At 34.3% G+C, this 17,445-nt stretch overlaps 2 protein-coding genes across 8 annotated transcripts in view; one reads left to right on the top strand and one right to left on the bottom strand.

The window, feature by feature from the left end:
• Window positions 1-10,929, bottom strand: part of LOC127813103 (protein unc-13 homolog) — a 36,437-nt gene extending 25,508 nt beyond the window's left edge. Inside the window, exons 1-11 of one of the 7 annotated variants that reach the window (XM_052353861.1) lie at window positions 10,565-10,929; window positions 9,885-9,949; window positions 7,920-8,178; window positions 7,741-7,807; window positions 7,481-7,631; window positions 5,753-5,920; window positions 2,905-3,000; window positions 2,616-2,822; window positions 2,384-2,485; window positions 475-705; window positions 67-147 (exon numbers count right to left, since the gene is read on the bottom strand). In XM_052353861.1, the coding sequence (XP_052209821.1) occupies window positions 67-147; window positions 475-705; window positions 2,384-2,485; window positions 2,616-2,822; window positions 2,905-3,000; window positions 5,753-5,920; window positions 7,481-7,631; window positions 7,741-7,807; window positions 7,920-8,178; window positions 9,885-9,949; window positions 10,565-10,745 (1,608 nt within the window). In that variant the 5' untranslated portion in view covers window positions 10,746-10,929. Of the gene's footprint in view, window positions 1-66; window positions 148-474; window positions 706-2,383; window positions 2,486-2,615; window positions 2,823-2,904; window positions 3,001-5,752; window positions 5,947-7,480; window positions 7,632-7,740; window positions 7,825-7,919; window positions 8,179-9,373; window positions 9,862-9,884; window positions 9,950-10,564 lie in introns of those variants that run through there. The other 6 variants (XM_052353860.1, XM_052353863.1, XM_052353862.1 and 3 more) reach the window with 6 other exon arrangements.
• A 2,095-nt stretch (window positions 10,930-13,024) lies between these two features.
• Window positions 13,025-16,991, top strand: LOC127812525 (replication factor C subunit 2). Its single transcript, XM_052352936.1, has 7 exons — window positions 13,025-13,270; window positions 14,202-14,308; window positions 14,400-14,501; window positions 14,742-14,937; window positions 16,148-16,276; window positions 16,361-16,555; window positions 16,646-16,991. The coding sequence occupies exons 1-7, from the start codon at window positions 13,106-13,108 to the stop codon at window positions 16,754-16,756; spliced, it is 1,005 nt and encodes a 334-aa protein (XP_052208896.1). The 5' UTR covers window positions 13,025-13,105; the 3' UTR covers window positions 16,757-16,991.
• The last annotated feature ends 454 nt before the right edge of the window (window positions 16,992-17,445 follow it).

Genomic DNA, 17,445 nt, shown 5'->3' with positions numbered 1-17,445 from the left:
TTTATAATTAAGACAAACACCATCACCCCACAGCAATCATACAGATAATTTTGCAATAAGACTAACCTTGATTTCATGACATTCATTAAAAGAACAATCTCCAACTGCTAATGCCAAGGTCAATACCCTTCTGAAGAAGCAAGGTTTCTGAAACAAATTCTCATCATTAAACAGAAATTTTCTTTCCAAATAGAAGAACATGGTACAAAATCATCTAATGAGCTTCCCAGAAACCTGTAGATAATGAGCTAAACAAAAAGACTTTGAACTATAGACCTAAATCAAATTATTTTATAGAGTAGAAAATAAAAATGTGTTCCAGAGGGGAATTAAATAAATGGTGATTTAGATGGCATAAGCAGACAGACAGAACCTAGTGAGCGAAGATCATTCAGGACATAGTAGATAAGATGTTTAAATGTATAACATGAACAAATTAGTAAGTAAAGACTGTGGTTTAGCGGAGCAAGAAACCTGACAAAAATGCAGATGATAGTCTTGAAGTTTACTGTCACACCACACACTCATTGAAAAGAAGAGAGCCTGGACCAAATTTAACTTTGTCCCTTTACTGTTATATTCTGTTAAACATGTTAAGCTGCTCATATATTGCTCCTCCTCCTCATTATTACTGTCAGCAGATAAAACTTTCTGCACTTGAAGAATTGCATAATCTAGAAGAACTGCTTCATCAGTCCGGACAAACTGCCATGGAGAAGGAAACAGACACATTATAGATGTAACTACAATCTGAACTTTGGAACGTATGTTTTTGATATCACCACAATTAAGATGCGTTTACAGAGTCTCACAATCAAGAGAGTGAAGCTGAGGGCCATGGTAAAATAATATTAAAACAGGCAAGCTGGATATGATTGTAGATCCAGTAATTTGGAGTTCAAAGGTGTTCAATACAAATGGAAAAAAAATAAATAAATAAATAAATAAGGGAAATTCCAAGGAAAAAATATTTCATGCATAATATGAAAGAGGCACAAACATCCACAATCAAGGCAACTACAACAAATGCAAATGTAATAGGACCACAAAAATCGATATAAACAAAATCAAAATAATATGCCTCTACCAATGAATACACAACTGCAACCATGAAATGATAACAGTATGTGTAATTTATGATCCCCACTGCTTTGTACAATGGAAAAAACTAATAGACACTTATAAAGGCATCAGTTAGTTCCCTGGAACAATATCTAGCACCAGCATCTCTCCCAAAATCAAAATTTCCAGCAACAGTAGCTTAAGTAAGATTCCAGCACGATATAGAATTACAAAATAAAATCACAACAGGATTTCCATTTGAATGATCAGCCAAGCTCCTCATGAAGATAGCTCAGAATCATCGAGGTCAATGTTCACTTTATCATATATGTGTTTAAGAAACAAAAATAATTAAGTAGGGTTATAAGACCCTAATAAAATGTTATTAAACAAATTCAAAAGTTAAAACATATGGATTAATTAATAATCATTTGTTTGTTATGTGACAACAATCATAGCATTCACCAATGGATATCTCAACATTTAAGCATCATTACAACCTCAGCTACTAAAAAGGAAAAAGACCCACTTTTTTACTTTTCTACTAGAATAAGCCACTTCTAATCAACTTATATTATTTCCAGGAGCAATAGCTATCATATCAATTATGGCTAAGAAGATAATAGATTTGCAAGCTTGAAACAAAAGCTTAAATCTGAAATGCAATACGTGAAAGATGAAACATATTGCCAACAGGCAAAGATTACTCCAACAACAAAAACATTAATAATGACATTTAACATTGTAAAATCCCCATATTCCATCAGGAAATAGAAGATCAACTATGAAGTTACTACAGCCACCATGAGAACTCCAATATTTCCTCCCAATGTTTACAAATCCAAACTAATCTTCCATTAACTGCTGTAATATTCGTTTGTCTTTACAATTTTTTGGGGTTCCCTTTAATCATCAGAACATATTAAGTATATGATAGATAAAGCATTGACTAAGATAAACATTTAAAAGAAAACACAAGAATACAATCTGCTGCATATTCAGACAACAAAAGCCTATTATCTGCTTAATTTTAAGACAAGAAGGAAGGTTAGATTATTGTGTTCTGCCAACAATTAACTTATTGTCTTCCACTAACAGAGATTTCATGGGTAAGACACTTTTAGACATGTACACAGCAAGTAGAAAGAAAAATTGAAGAACAGCAAAAACAAAATTTAACAAAAAGGAAACACACTGGACACACGTGTCCACATACACACATAAATGCATGGTATGATATATTTCAGGAAGTTATTTAACTTTACAGTAACATCATTAGGATTTGCAACACAGATGGAGATTATTCAAATAGAATCCATACCTGTTGAAACAGCACCCATCCAAATAATGCATTATGAATTTTCTCGTTAATGCCTAAAGTAGACCAGCTCAACTTCATCAGCTTCATGACCTCATCAGCTTCCTAGAACAAAATCAAAGCAAAAGATCTGAGTTTCGATCAAGTTTTAACATAGTGGCACACTTCATTTTTCCTTTTTCTTCTGACAAGTAGTGGCACTCATTACAGAAAATTTAAGGATAAAAACGTGTACTTCTATGAGCTGCCCTTCTTCCAGAATGTCAAATAAGCCAAAGAGCAGCTTCTCATAAATCCTAATGTTCAAGTGATAGCCAACAGTCCAATAGTAGGTTTCATCATGAACACCAAATCGTGATGGAGCAGACAACTTTAAAACCACCTCTGTAACCACTGATAGGATCTCTGCACGTTCAGAAGGGGACACTGCAATGCCCCATTCCTGCAACAGAATAAATCATAAAGACGCTATGAAGACTGAATTTTATTATCATCTAACATGCCAAGATTGAGGAGTATCCAACCTTTGAATTTTTTACTTTTGTAAGCAAGGGTCCAATTTTTTGCTGTTCAGCTATTCTATTGTCAGGAGAACATAAGAGTTCTTCAAGAGTATTTACCTACATTTGCAAGTTGGAATGATAAGCTGGAAAATAGCAAAAATATATATATATATTTTTTTTTAATTTTTCCTAATAAAATTGGTGAACTACTTAAAGAACAGCTATGTTTTGGCATAAATACTCTTCCAAGCCTTATTTGGACAAATTACTAACAAACTGCACATTGATAAAGAATTGTTTCCAGCAGATCAATGTATAAGGTCCACCTTGCATATCATTTTTCCCTGCTCTTTTATCGTTTCATATATAGCATAAATTTTCTTCTGAAACAACTGTGGTAGCTACTAAGAATCCAAGGGGAATAAGTGAGCATTAGATGTCTATAGAAGCATGAGGGCCAAAAGCTCTTGACACTTCTGCTTTTGGATGTGATGCGGCCTAAGAAATTTAATGTAGAACTTAAAAAATTATGCATAATAAGGGGTAAAGTACATGATTTCGAGTAAATGTAATTTATTGATATTTCCGTAAGCATTGAAACTCGGCCGACAGCCAGTCCCAAGCCTGGATAAAAGAGGGTTATGTAAAGTAGCTAATAGCCAGCGTAATGTAAATGATGTTTTACAGATCTGGAATCCTGCTAATACCAACTGAATGGAGGCTTGTTTAGGGTTGAATGCTATAGGGGAAATTGTTGAAATCCTAGGCTTTTATATGTAACAGGTTGCTATGCAATTTAGAGGAAAAATAAGGCCAAAAAGATGAAAATTGGGAGCTGACCAGCTGAAAATAGGCATAAAAGTAAGTATCAGAAATAAGAATATGAAATTGAAGGCTAGAGAGAAAGATAAAAATATCTTTGAGGCATTGCGCTTAGGGTTAGAATTGCTCTAATTATTATTATGAAATTACCACAGATGTTTTATACTAGTTAGGGGGGCTCATGGATCGAGTTGATTCAAGTTTTTTATGAACTCAAACCATTATGATCGAGTTTGTAATTTTGGAATCATAACCGATCCAATCGCAAGGCATTCCTGACCCAACCCAACCCAACCCAATCAAAATTGAGTTTGATCAAGTTGGGTTCAATTCTAAGATTTGTATATTCAAGCTAACAATTATCTTTTAAATAAGGGCTATTAGCATGAAAAATCCAAACCTTTTTGTGTTTTTGCGATTTTATCCAAAAGTTTCAATTTTGGCAATAAGGTCCTGATTTGATCAATTGGTTACAATTTTATCCACGACCCAGATCCGATTTAAGAGGCATCCAAGACCCGCTAACGTGGCATGCCACTTGGCATTTTAAAACATTTTTAGTGGGCCCCACATACAAACGTGTAAAAAATAATAAAATAATAAAATAATGTTAAATATATGTTATAGATATATGTGTGTGTGTTATAGATATATTTACAAAGAAAGGCAGGCAGAGAACAGGGACGATGATGACGAAGGACGACAACAGGCAACAGCCGATCTAGAAGCTAGAGGTGGTGATGGAGGCCGATCTGGAAGAAGGTCGAATCTGGAAGCTTATATATATTTAAAATCATTTTATTTTTATTTTTTACATGTGTGCATGTGGGGCCTACTCAAAATGTTTTAAAATGCCAGGTGGCATACCACGTCAGTGAGTCGTTGACACCTCTCGAATCGAATCCAGGTTGTGGATAAAATTGCAATCAATTGATCAAATTGGAACCTTACTGCCAAAATTAAAATTTTTGGATAAAAACGCAAAAATGTTCTGATTTTTCATGCTAATAGGCCTGTTGTGTTTTCATATTGTACTTGTTGGTTTCACTATGTCAACTAAGTGATGGAACACAACTATATCAATTATCTTCATTTACCACCATCTCATGAAACTTCTCCATATGAAGATGGTGTTGAAACTTTATTTCATCATTACTCCGCAAGAGGATGTTATCCATTGTCGATCCCAAGCCCGAATAAAGGAGGAAGGTTGCGTTAGGTAGCCGACAGCTAGCGTAAAACCTAGTCGGATCCAAATATGAATTCTAGACAAACTACCTGTTGGGGCATAATCCACATAGAAGTCTAAAATTTATGTAGCCGACCCCACATAGTGGGATAAAGGCTGGATATGTTGTTGTTTTGTTATTTTTTTTTCGTGCTAATAGGCCATTAAATAATCTTATATATCAATAAAAAATTGCATGCAACACAATTATTCAGCTTATTTGCAAAGCCAAATGTGTGTAACAAATCCATATTGAACAACTCATTTGCAAGCAATTAACAAACCATCATGCCAAAAAGAAATCCCCCTTCCCAAAAAATCAAGGGATTTTTATATGGATACATGGTATGGTAAAATAATTTAGGATATTTTTATATCAAAATGATCGGTTTGGGTTGACGTCCATGGACCCAAGGGTCCATACCCAAACTTGAACGTATGCCAATTAGGTCCCAAATTGAACCCAAACCCAAGCCAAATTAGAAACACATACACACAAATCAAACCGACCCAATTACATCTATTCAGGTCAGTTCTTGAGCCTACCCAAACCCATGAGCACCCCAAATAGAAGTCATATCCAAGTTCAGGCTAGCTTAGGATAAGACTCAGCTCCACACTGAGCATCACCTTTTCTATATCCTATAAAAGTGGCCTATATAATTTCTGCATTTTGAGGAGTATCTATGCCAAAACAAAATTGCTGTTTAACAAGTTCACCCAAAAAGAAAGAATCTGAGTTCTTTATCCTCGTAAGCTGCCAAATTTCTCATGAAAGGAAAAAAAAAATCATAAAATAAATATAACCACAATCATTACATGTCTCCTTTTCCATTGAGCATAGGACTTCTCATTTGGAAAATCAGACTGGGACATGCCAGTCAAGAGCCCCAAGGAAATCTGAGGGATGTCCATCCGTTTACACATTTTTGTGGAAGCCAACTGCATCAGCCTTTGCATGGTGCACAAATAGACAGCTTCCGATATCTAGCGAACCAGACATATTATTATTTCTGAGAAAAGCAATAGGAACCAGAAAGCATAAGAGCTAACTAAACAATATACAGAAACAGAAAATGTAAACACTCTGCCGTCTTAGCATATTCATCAACTGAAACAATAATCAAAGACTGTTCTGACCAAAGTATACATTCAAAGAGTCTCTAATTGAGATGAACCAATAGGAAAACAAGAAACCAGAAAGTTTATGAAAATAGTAAACTTCAGAAGAGTGGTGGTCTTTGAACAAGACTTGAGATCACATTTCTTATACCTCAAAAACAGTGAATTTAGAATCAAGTCAATGAATTTAGCATGCATGAAATACATGAAGGCAAAAGAATCATAACTATTAAGAGTTAGTATGAACTCAATGACCTCAACAAAAAATGCACCTGTTTGACTATATTATCAGCTCCTGCTATGTCAATGAATATATTGTATTGCACATTAATTGTCCTCCTCTCCATTTGCTTTCACAATGAAATGTTTGTACAAATAGCTATCCTCTCTCTTTTTTGCTCAACCAAATTTGTTCCTTTGTATGAGCATATTCCATAGGATGAGCATGGATACACACTCCCAGTACTAATATGGACCAAAAACAAAGGTGGGGATCTTACTTTCAGGAGTCAGTAAACTCAAATATATTGTTGTTCTTCTTTCCCTTTTGTGGTAAATGGTCTTTATATAACATACAGCCTTCACCTAGGTACTTTACGTATTTGCAAGCAACTATGTGAATAAAGCAGAATAAAATTCGCAGAGCGTTACATTTATATTGTGAACCAAAGCTCAAGAAGAAAGCTTGAAACATATTCCACGCCCTTAAGTATCAAAAGTTTACAAGGGTACATTTAGAAGATTCCATGATAGCATAAACATAAATATTACTAAACCATGCTGAGGCTCTTAATTTGCATACTATAAAAGACATTCTTTCAAAGTCAAAGACATGTTGTGCGACCTTTTTCTACTCTTCTAATTACCGCTGAGCTAAGTAGAAACTTGTATATGGAAAGCAAAAGATACAAAAGCTAAGATTCTAATACCAAAAAGTAAATGCCTAATAGCATGTCAACAAGAGAAAGGGAATTGGAATTTCGTGGAAATAATGCCGAAGGGTAGGTGTGTCTCCAACCCTACTCTTTCTGGCACTGTTGATCAATGGTAACCATCACTAAATGTTCATTTATTTTGGGTTTAACTACATATTATTAAAGTCCAATTCGTCTCACCCAGGATAGACCACTGTTTTAGCATACAAGCTAAATCCTCCAGGCTCCAGTTCTTACATGTGGTATTGATCCATTAATTTGGTTGTTAATAGTCTCTCCCTGCCTAAAACCCATAGAAGCGGTGTTAACCGCTGCCCACTGCCTACATAAAGGCTTTAGTCTGCCTCCATAAGAGTTCAGTAGAAAGGAATTCAATTAGTACCTAATCCCCTTTGCATACCAATCCCTACCAGAAATGGATGAGAGTTTACAAAGCAATGTAAAGAAGGCATTTGCACATATTTAAAAGTAAAAGTACAATATGGATAACCTGCATTTGCATGCGAATGGTGTTGAGGAGATCTGAATGGCCTCCCGGAAGCTGAGATCGCGCATATTTTCTATCCCTTTTACTCTTCAGTCCAGATAGAAGATTAGAGCTCTTATCTTTCTTTTTAACTTCAACAGCAGGAATCTCGATACTAGTAGTGCCACATGGCAAATAAAGAGTTGAAAAGGAGCGTCAAAGAGGTGTTGATGGTGAATAAAAAAGACATGCATAGAACTGTCACAAGGAAAGAGAAAGGGTACCCAGAAAATATCATAGATGCCAGCAATATTTCAAAGGCTGATTCCCTCAAGTCATCATCTGATATTCCTTTACAAATCCTAAAACTATATATCAGTTGATCAACAGGTAAAAGCTCAAGGCTTTCAGCAACAAATTTAAAACCTAAAGAACAGGCTACTAAAAGCGAAGCAACCAATACCTGTATTCAAGGGAGGCAATCCTAATGGAGGAACAGTTATTATTTTCACTGGTTTTGAATGTGACATCCTAATGGCATCATATTTGACCCCAGATACAGCAACATTTTCGTGAACCAAAGGATCCAGCAGATTGGATGAATTTGATACATGACTAATAGTCTGGTCCCCCTTAACTGGAGGAGGTGCATGCTGAGGAGGAGATCCAGCTGACTCAGGATCTGAAAGGAAAAAGTAGGAATTCCCTGACTGGGAGCGTATCTGCATAAGATAATCAAAATTATTCTGGTCCACTCAATAGTTATTTTTTCTCCTTTTTTTATAAGTACTCAAAAGCACTATTCCCTCTGCAGAAAGGCCTCAACTCAACATTTCAAATACCAAAAGCCTTTGGAATTGAAAAAATAGAATGCAGAATGTAACTCATCTCATATTTTAGGCCCTAAACTGAAAATACTGATTTTCCATCAACTTCTAACTTAACTGGGAAAAGCAATTTTAGGCCCCCACCTGATGCATTTTGTACCATTTTTCTTTTTAAGCATTGCATCAAGTTATTTGCTTTTCAATAACTAAACATATATGATTGTCCGTTCCCATCATCTATTGCAGCATGCCTGATCAAACAGAACCAGAACCACTGCCTTGCCCATGTTCTTATAAGTGAGATTGACTATCAGTTTAGTGATATTTTGGATCTTACCCAGTCCACCAAATTGCGTTTTCCCCCTTTATTCATTGAAAAGCCAACCTTAAAACTCTAAAGAATTCTTATATTTGTCTAAATTTAAGGTGGGGCAACTCAATTTTCGTATTTACCACATATAAAGTACAGAGGCCACAGATGTTTTGTTCAAAATTTTCAGGGCAGCAATTTGTATTCCCCCCACCCCCACCATTTACTTGCTTATGCAAGTTGCCTGGTGCTTTCCCTTGCATAGGTAGAAGATGGTTTCAAATATAACAGCATCTGCCTGGGAGACTCTTTAACCACTTAAAAAACACAACCTCCAAGAAAGTGCAGTGTCCATGCCCTTTGAGTCACACTCCAAATACACGTCATACATTGTTAAACTGTTTCCAATTATTTTTTAACTTAGAATGGTCCTGAAGAGCATGCATCCATCATAGGAAGTCACGTGCCCTCTGCTTGATACAAAGATTTAACATATTGTAAGTTCAACAAATGCATCTTGGAATTTAGCAATAAAATAAGAAAATATATATTTCAACTTGAAAAATCTCTTTTTTTAACCTATCCAAGTTAATATCAAGAAATTTAAAACCAAAATTTGCAATTTCATTTGTAGGTCTAGCATTAACATTTTTTTACACTTATTTTCCAATATATTAACTGGGGAAAACATTCTTCATTTTTGGTTGTTGTATATTATATAACATATACTTGTATTTGCAATTCAGAAAATAATGAATTTGTAAGTATTTTCATATATACCATGTCATGTCTTCTCACCCACCTTCATCTTGGCTTTTTCAACTCCCAAATAGGGGCTAGAGTTGCAAAATGGAAATTTGAATGCTAGAACCAATAATCTCTCGACCTTTTCCCTATGGGGAAAGAAGAAGTGATGGTCTTTCAATTTAAACCCAAATAGATACCTGCTCATATAGCTCCAGCAAACTAGTAAACTACTGAACCAAAATACAGACTAAATTCCTAACTCCTAAGCAGTAAGTATGAAGCTATAATAATAAACCACATGAATACTTCTGTTGCCCCAAGAGAAAAGGTCCAGTTAAACAAAACAAAACAAAAATGCATAGTGTAACGTAGGCAAACTTGTTAAGATACATGGACGTTACAGATTGTACAGACTTGTATTAATCACAATAGCATATACAAATAAATTTTCAATAAGCTGGTACTGCAGTGAAGATATAATATAAACTTTAGTTTGCCACGCGAAGAACACCAGAATATGATAACAAGATACTGTTTTCCTTACCATTGCGGGATATGAAAATTCTTCATAGTACCTTTTAGTCGCTTTTGAGATGTCAAGCACCCCACCTAACAAGACAAGACAAAAATGAAAACGGGCAGGAAGCCATTTTAGAGTAAGCCAATTTACAATGACTGGGTATTCCTAGATGTAAAAATGAAAATCAACAAATTTTGACTTGTCCTATGAAAACCTCAAATCAGATAGTAATCAGGCCATGAACCAGCTAGTCTTTAATTAAGGTATTAAAATCTCTTCATCCCCCTTCATACTAATGTTATTTTTCAGTTTACTCGCCCAAAATTCACAAATTTTGACCTGGTTAACTCCAATCAAACAATTCACTCCCATAAGGATCAAAACAGAACGGCCCCAATTCAAAGGGTCATAATCAATGGTGTCAGACAGTGCTCAAAAGTTCAGATTAGTAGAGTTTAATTGATTTCCATCCTTTCACCACGAAACGCATTACAGCAACTTCGGAGCAACCAGAGAAGTGGCAACCAATTCGTTGAAGTGCAGAAGACAGACAGACATAATGAGGAACAGCTGAACTAATCCAAGGAGTCTTCATTTCTGATGGAGCAACCAAACGTAGTACTGATATGATTCCTTTTACTTAATTTTTTTTTCCAACAATTTTGCCGGCAACCAAACGGAGGTGAAATCAAAGGTTCACTAACCGGATTGGATACACTCGAGGACGTACTCGGCGCTGAGAATATCGAGATCAGGGCCGGAGATGGAGGAGGTAGTGGCGGAGCCACTCGGTGTTCGAACCTCCGTTATCAAACCTGAAGAGAGTATAAAGCTCAAGAGCTGGCGGCGATCGCGGCGGCACCGTTCTAGCAGAGACGGCTCCATTTCTCAATCTGCGAGCAGATTAGGGTTAGAAATTGAAGAGAATGGAAGACAAGAGGTTTTGGATTCTCCGCTCCTCATGGTGACAACTTTTCACTGTGGGAAGACGACATAGCGGGCGGTGCGGTACGGTGGTGGGAAAAAGGCCGATTTGGGGAAGCGCGAAAAGCCGTGAGCGTGAGGCCAAAAGGCGTCCACATTCTTGTGCTTTTTATTGCTGGTCCCTCCCATGAGTGACGAAGGTGTTTAAATTTCCGCTTAGATTTAAATATTGGATTAAAAAATTCAATTTAATTTAAGTTCAAATAATGTTGGTTTAGTGTTTGATTAACAAATTTTAAAAAACATTTTTTGGTATGGTCTTGATTTTGGATTAAATATCAAATAAATTATTATACATTTATAATTAGCAAATAAATAATATTTTGGTTTAGCCAAATTTATCAATTTAGCTCAATTCAAGCTAATAGTAGATTTGGTTCAATAATTTTAATTACTTTAGTTTTATTCATTTTTTGTTTAAAAAAATAAAAATAATCAAACAAAACAATTGCTATAATAGAATTTTAATTATTCAATTAATATTGAATGCTAATCGAGTACGATGTAATAATTATTCTAGTAATTTTATTAATTAGTTGATTAATATTGTTCGTTACTCAAATAATAATAATCCAAAATCAGTTCATTATCTGTTTTGTATATTAATCGACTAATATTATTCATTAAACAAGCAATAATTTAATTATTCACATACAATCTCAATGATAATCAAATAATAAATTGAAAAATTTTAAACCCTTTCTTATTTAAAAATTAAATAATCAACTAACTATTTTTATCAATTGAGTAATATACACAATTACTTGCGTAACTTTATCATTTATTCGAGTAATTTAAAAACCTTAACTTTTCAAATCTTTTTGATATTTTAAATTTTGATTTATTTGATTTTATATTTTTTCAATTGGTTCTATTTAGTTTTTTTATATAATTTTAATCTATTCAATATTAGTAAAAAACAATGTTTTGTATAATAACAAACAAATATTAGTTTTTTAATATTAGTAAAAAACAATATTAGTTTTTTAATTTTAGTTAGTAAAATTAAATAATCAACTAACTATTTTTATTTGTTACTTTGTTGTATTTATAACAATGTTTAGTTATGTTGTATAATAACAAACAAATTTGACTTTAATGCAAATAAAAAATTAAGAATTAATAATTATAATATTATTTTTTGTTCTTCTAATACATTAAATAATAAAAGTATCACTTAATTTATTGGTGACAAGAGTGAGAAGTACCCAAGGTTATAACTATGTTATGTTTATAATTCATGTTAATACCCGTTTGATTTTTTTTAATATATAAATTATAATACATAATTAAATAAAATAATATATATAACTATATCATACTAAAAGGTTTTGTTCCCATCTTCTCATCTACGTCTTTAAATATATTATTTATGTTTTATTTATAAATAAAATAATATATAATAAACATTGTCTTTAGACTAATGGTTAAGGTGAAATAATTAAATATTAATTTTAAATAATATTTATTTATTTCACATTATTTTTAGCATTCAAATAATTTGATTAGTTGATGAAAATATATATAATTAACTACTTAGATTATTGGGATGCTAAAAATAATTGCAATAAATATACTTTATCTCACACTAATTTGAATTGATTACAATTATTAATGTTTATTTTGTTCAAATTAAACTTTGATTGCAATTTGAACAATCATAACCTAAAAACTATATTGAATTGAGTTTGAATTATAATAAATAGAGTAATAGTTTAAAAGGTATGAGAAATAAAAAATAACAAAGATAAAGTAGATGAAGATGAAAATAATGATCGTCGACCAGCGAAAATCACGAGATCAATTAGTGATAAATATGCAAATAATAATATGGATAATAGATTGAAAAAAATAAGAAGATTTTTAGTGTTTATTATTTATATATAATTATTAAAAAATAAATAGATTTTTAATATTAAACCGGTCATAAACCTAAAATTGAGATTTAGGACTAGATTAATCAATTCGAACCAAATCAAATTACACTTCTAATCATACCTTATCCATTGTCGTAAAAGCAATTCTTAGCATTATTCATTAATTAATAACATTTTTGTCTGTGGATGGTTTACATTTATTCAAAAAGGGCGAGAAAATGAAATAAACAAAAGCCACGGGGCTGTGAAGGAAAAATGATAAACAGAAGGGACAATGTGGAAAATAAAAATACACAGCGCTGTTCCGGTTCCCTCCAAATTGGGGAGCAGGTTTGGGGAGGGTTTCGTTCAATTCGCAATCGACGCACTGTTCTAAGCCTGAGAATGGCGACGTCTTCTTCTTCGTCTTCATCGGCTCACGCCTACGAGATCCCGTGGGTGGAGAAGTACAGGCCGACCAAAGTGGCCGACATCGTCGGCAACGAAGATGCCGTGTCGAGGCTCCAAGTCATCGCTCGCGACGGCAACATGCCTAATCTCATCCTTGCCGTAAGCTACAGTTTTTCTTTGATTCTGCAATCATCCACAGCGAGAATGAGTTGATTGTTTGATTTGCTATCTCATTGGTTCACAAGCATAGCTTGCATGTCTATGGTTGTTTAAGTTTGAGAGTTTATTTGTTTCAAAGATTTTGACTGTAAAAAACAGAAGGAATTCTTTACGGAAATCAAGTAATTTGATTCTCACCACCCGAGCCGGATGTATGTCAAACATCGGTGTTAAACCTATTTGGTTTGATCTCAAACTTGATAGTTCGCCATGTTTGCTGCCGGTGATGTGCAATATGTGCTTCCCATTTTGGCACTCTCTTGCTGAAGAGAGAATCAATGACGCGTTGCCTGGAAGTGGGGGAAAGGTTCAAATGTGGCCTATTGATAAATTGAATTCGTACAAGATATTGGGGACCTATAGACAGCCGGGTGACACAGTTTCACACTTGGGTAGTAGAGTTATTTGTGAAGACCAGGGTAAAATGACTTTATGCTCATTGTTTACCAGCAGAAGACGAACTTAACTTTATTTGGATTTTTTTGCAAGCCTGTTTGTTTACTTATTTGGAACTTTTAAAAACAAATCACGTTTTTTGAGCCATGATAAATTTTGTTATTATAGCCGAATTAGTGGAACCAGAATAATAAGAAAACTTGCCAATTTATTTTGTTAATCACTGAATATTTTATGGTTCTATTTTTCACTATCAGATAATGAAGGGGGGGGGGGGGGTGTAAAGGGTGGAAATAGATAGATAAATTGTATTTGATTGAAAGAATGCATGCCTACATTTCCTGTGATGGTCCTAATTTGTCATCTTTGTTGAGCACATGTGTGCATGCACGCGTGTGTTTTCATTTACCTTGAGTTTTAGAGTATGTGTTTAACTTTGAGTGCTGCTATGTTTCACTCCTCCATATAATTTCAGGGCCCTCCTGGAACTGGTAAAACCACTAGTATACTGGCTCTTGCGCATGAGCTTCTTGGACCAAATTGTAGGGAGGCAGTTTTGGAGCTAAATGCATCAGATGATAGGTGTAATTATCTGCCAACTTCTGCATTTCTTTTCCCCTAGTTTATCTGACTATTGCTAATCTATATTAACTTTTTTTTTTCCTTCTTTTAGGGGAATTGATGTTGTTAGGAATAAAATTAAGATGTTTGCACAAAAGAAAGTTACACTACCTCCAGGGAAGCACAAGATAATAATTTTGGATGAAGCTGACAGGTGAACTGTGATATCACTTTGACACACAGCACTTTTTCTTGCTTAAGTTTGTTGGCAAGGATTATAATTGTAGTAGTTTTTCTTCAGCATACATTGTCCATGTAATAGTATGTACAGGAATTCTTTTGGTCTGCGTACATATTTTCCACGTGCAATTTAGACTGCCATTTACATTTGTTTTGTTTGTGTACAGTTTTTATTTCTTGGTAGTTGCTAACAATGCCATTTTGTACTAATTAGCATGACATCTGGAGCACAACAAGCCTTGAGGAGGACAATGGAAGTATTTTCGAACACAACCCGTTTTGCTCTTGCCTGCAATATATCTTCTAAAATTATTGAGCCTATCCAGAGTAGATGTGCCCTTGTTCGATTTTCAAGATTATCCGATCAAGAAATTCTTGGCCGTCTCATGGTGGTGGTTGAAGCAGAAAAGGTTCAGCATCATCTGATATTTGACATTTCCTCTTTCCTGATGATTTTTTCTCTTGCTCCTGTTCTTAAGATTGGACCTCATACATTCTTACCACCTTTTGGGTCAAAACTCTTTTTTCTATTGTGCTACTCTAATTAAGAACCCTTACACTGTCAAAACTAAAATTGCAAGTTTCCTAAATAATGCACATTTATTAGTCATCGTCAATTCAGAAGGGCACAGCACCACCTACATCTTCTTTAACACCATTGAGGACTAAGCTTTGTAAGTCTGTTAAAATTGAAGGACCACTATTAATACTTGTCTTCTTGATATTTCACCTTTTGTCCAGTGTTTTTGTCTTGGTTGCCAATGCGTTCAGCCTGCTTTATTATTATGAATATAGATCCCATGTAGGATCTAAGATACATATACAATGGAGTTATTATTTCTTTTCACATGGCATGATGCTTCGGATTCTGAATAACAAACTAATCAACAGCTAAGGCAAGGCAGGAAGACTTGGACTGCTGAACCAACCTATGATCCAGGTAATTATATCGAGGGTATAGAAACCTAAAAAGTTGGGCAGCCTGGAGGCATTCCCTATATATTCAATGATGGGGCTCTTGGAGGAGACTACTGGCTGTAAATTAAGATACTTCTAATTGGGATAAGGCATTTATAGTCTGTTTTAACTTTGCAAGTACAGCCTGGACGATCACCTTAGCTATGATTGCTTTCAAGATTTGGTGGGTCTTTCTTTGGACCTTGTCAGTTCTCTGTTTCTGTATACATAATTGGGCATACATGCAAATATTTAGATACATATTGTTCTATGAAGCATTGCAGGTTCTGAAGTTATGAGTAGAATACTATTCATTGCATTAATAATTTTGTTACACATTTGCAGTAACAGTGCTGATGTCTAAGCTAGTGCTCCACTTTCTTTCAGAATAATGACTGTAAAATTTCAGATTGTTTTATTCCAATTTGCATGGTCAAGTTTTATCGTTCCATTTCAATTCATAAGTAAAAATCTAATTATTTGATGGACGTGTAAAATTTCAGATTGTTTTATTTCAATGCACATGTTCAAGTTTTGTTGTCCCATTTCAATTTACAAGTAAAAATCTGATTATTTGATGGCTGGAAATTTGATTTCTGACTGCTACCAATTAGTATTTTCTAGTGAAAGGGAATGACAGATTCATGGTTATAACCCTTGAAGGTTCCTTATGTCCCAGAAGGCCTTGAAGCAATCATTTTCACTGCGGATGGTGATATGAGGCAGGCATTGAACAACTTGCAAGCTACATACAGTGGATTCCGGTTTGTTAACCAAGAAAATGTCTTCAAGGTTACTAAGATATTACCACCTTCGGGTACATGGCACCACCAAGTAACTTTGGCGTTTTTCTGAGTTTCTTTAGTTGGTTTTCAGGTATGTGACCAGCCTCATCCATTGCATGTGAAGAATATGGTGCGCAAGGTATTAGAAGGGAAATTCGATGATGCCTGTGCTGGTTTGAAGCAGCTCTATGATTTGGGCTACTCTCCCACTGACATAATTACAACCCTTTTTCGAATCATCAAGAACTATGATATGGCAGAGTATTTGAAACTGGAGTTCATGAAGGCGCGCTATCAAATCCTTTTAATTTATTTCCCCCCTCTTTTCCTGTCACTCGGATGTCATCTCATTGCGTGTTTCTATATGAATCTGCAGGAAACTGGATTTGCACATATGAGAATCTGTGATGGGGTTGGATCATATCTTCAGCTATGTGGGTTGCTGGCTAAACTGGCAGTGGTTCGGGACACTGCTAAAGCGGCATAAGTTGAGAGAGCAACTGGTTTTGAATTTGAAACCCCTCGTCAGCCGCCCCTTCATTTGAGTTAGGTCTGTTTATAGGAGACATCAGACATATATGGCTTCTATGTTAAAGCCTTGCCTTTGTTAGGAGGAACTGTGGTTGAAGTTTGATTGTTGGTTTTACCAGAATTAAGTGTGCCTCATCGTGAATTTATGTGAAGTTATTGAAGCAGGCTCTTACTTTGAAACTGAAGACATTTTGATAAACACTGATATGTTATATATTTATATTAATTTGACATAAAATATAACATACTATGAGTGTTACTTAAAATGTCACAATTGAATGCTTAAGTAGTAGTTTTAATTCCTATATAATAAACACAACTTTCCTAATTCAATTGAAATAATTAAATTCACCCGGGAGATGCAGATGCAATTTATAAATAATGAAATGAAAACCATTTATTATTTTCTTGAACACTGCAAAGGGAGTGAACTGTTTTTCAAGCAAAGTAATTAAGTTCAATGTGTATATTTTAAAATATATAAATTTATGTTTTAAAATTGAAATGTACTCTATATTTTTTAAAATGAAAATAGAAACAATTCATTTTTCTTATAATTTCTCCCATACTGAAAAGAAAAGAAAATAATTATATTTCCCACACATCCTTTCATTTCACATTTATTTTCCTCTTAAAATATTAATT

This window comes from Diospyros lotus, chromosome 11, assembly GCF_014633365.1.
Source record: "Diospyros lotus cultivar Yz01 chromosome 11, ASM1463336v1, whole genome shotgun sequence".
Lineage (NCBI taxonomy): Eukaryota > Viridiplantae > Streptophyta > Magnoliopsida > Ericales > Ebenaceae > Diospyros > Diospyros lotus.
Note: the sequence above shows the minus strand (reverse complement) of the source record. Positions and strands in the feature narration are given on the sequence as shown.

What these genes read in the sequence shown, in the direction of transcription:
- LOC127812525 (XM_052352936.1), top strand. Translation starts at nt 13,106, where the DNA reads ATGGCGACGTCTTCTTCTTCGTCTTCATCGGCTCACGCCTACGAGATC. An exon ending in ATTTTGGATGAAGCTGACAG is followed by an intron (nt 14,502 to 14,741) that starts GTGAACTGTGAT and finishes TGTACTAATTAG; the next exon opens with CATGACATCTGGAGCACAAC. An exon ending in TGGTGGTTGAAGCAGAAAAG is followed by an intron (nt 14,938 to 16,147) that starts GTTCAGCATCAT and finishes TAACCCTTGAAG; the next exon opens with GTTCCTTATGTCCCAGAAGG.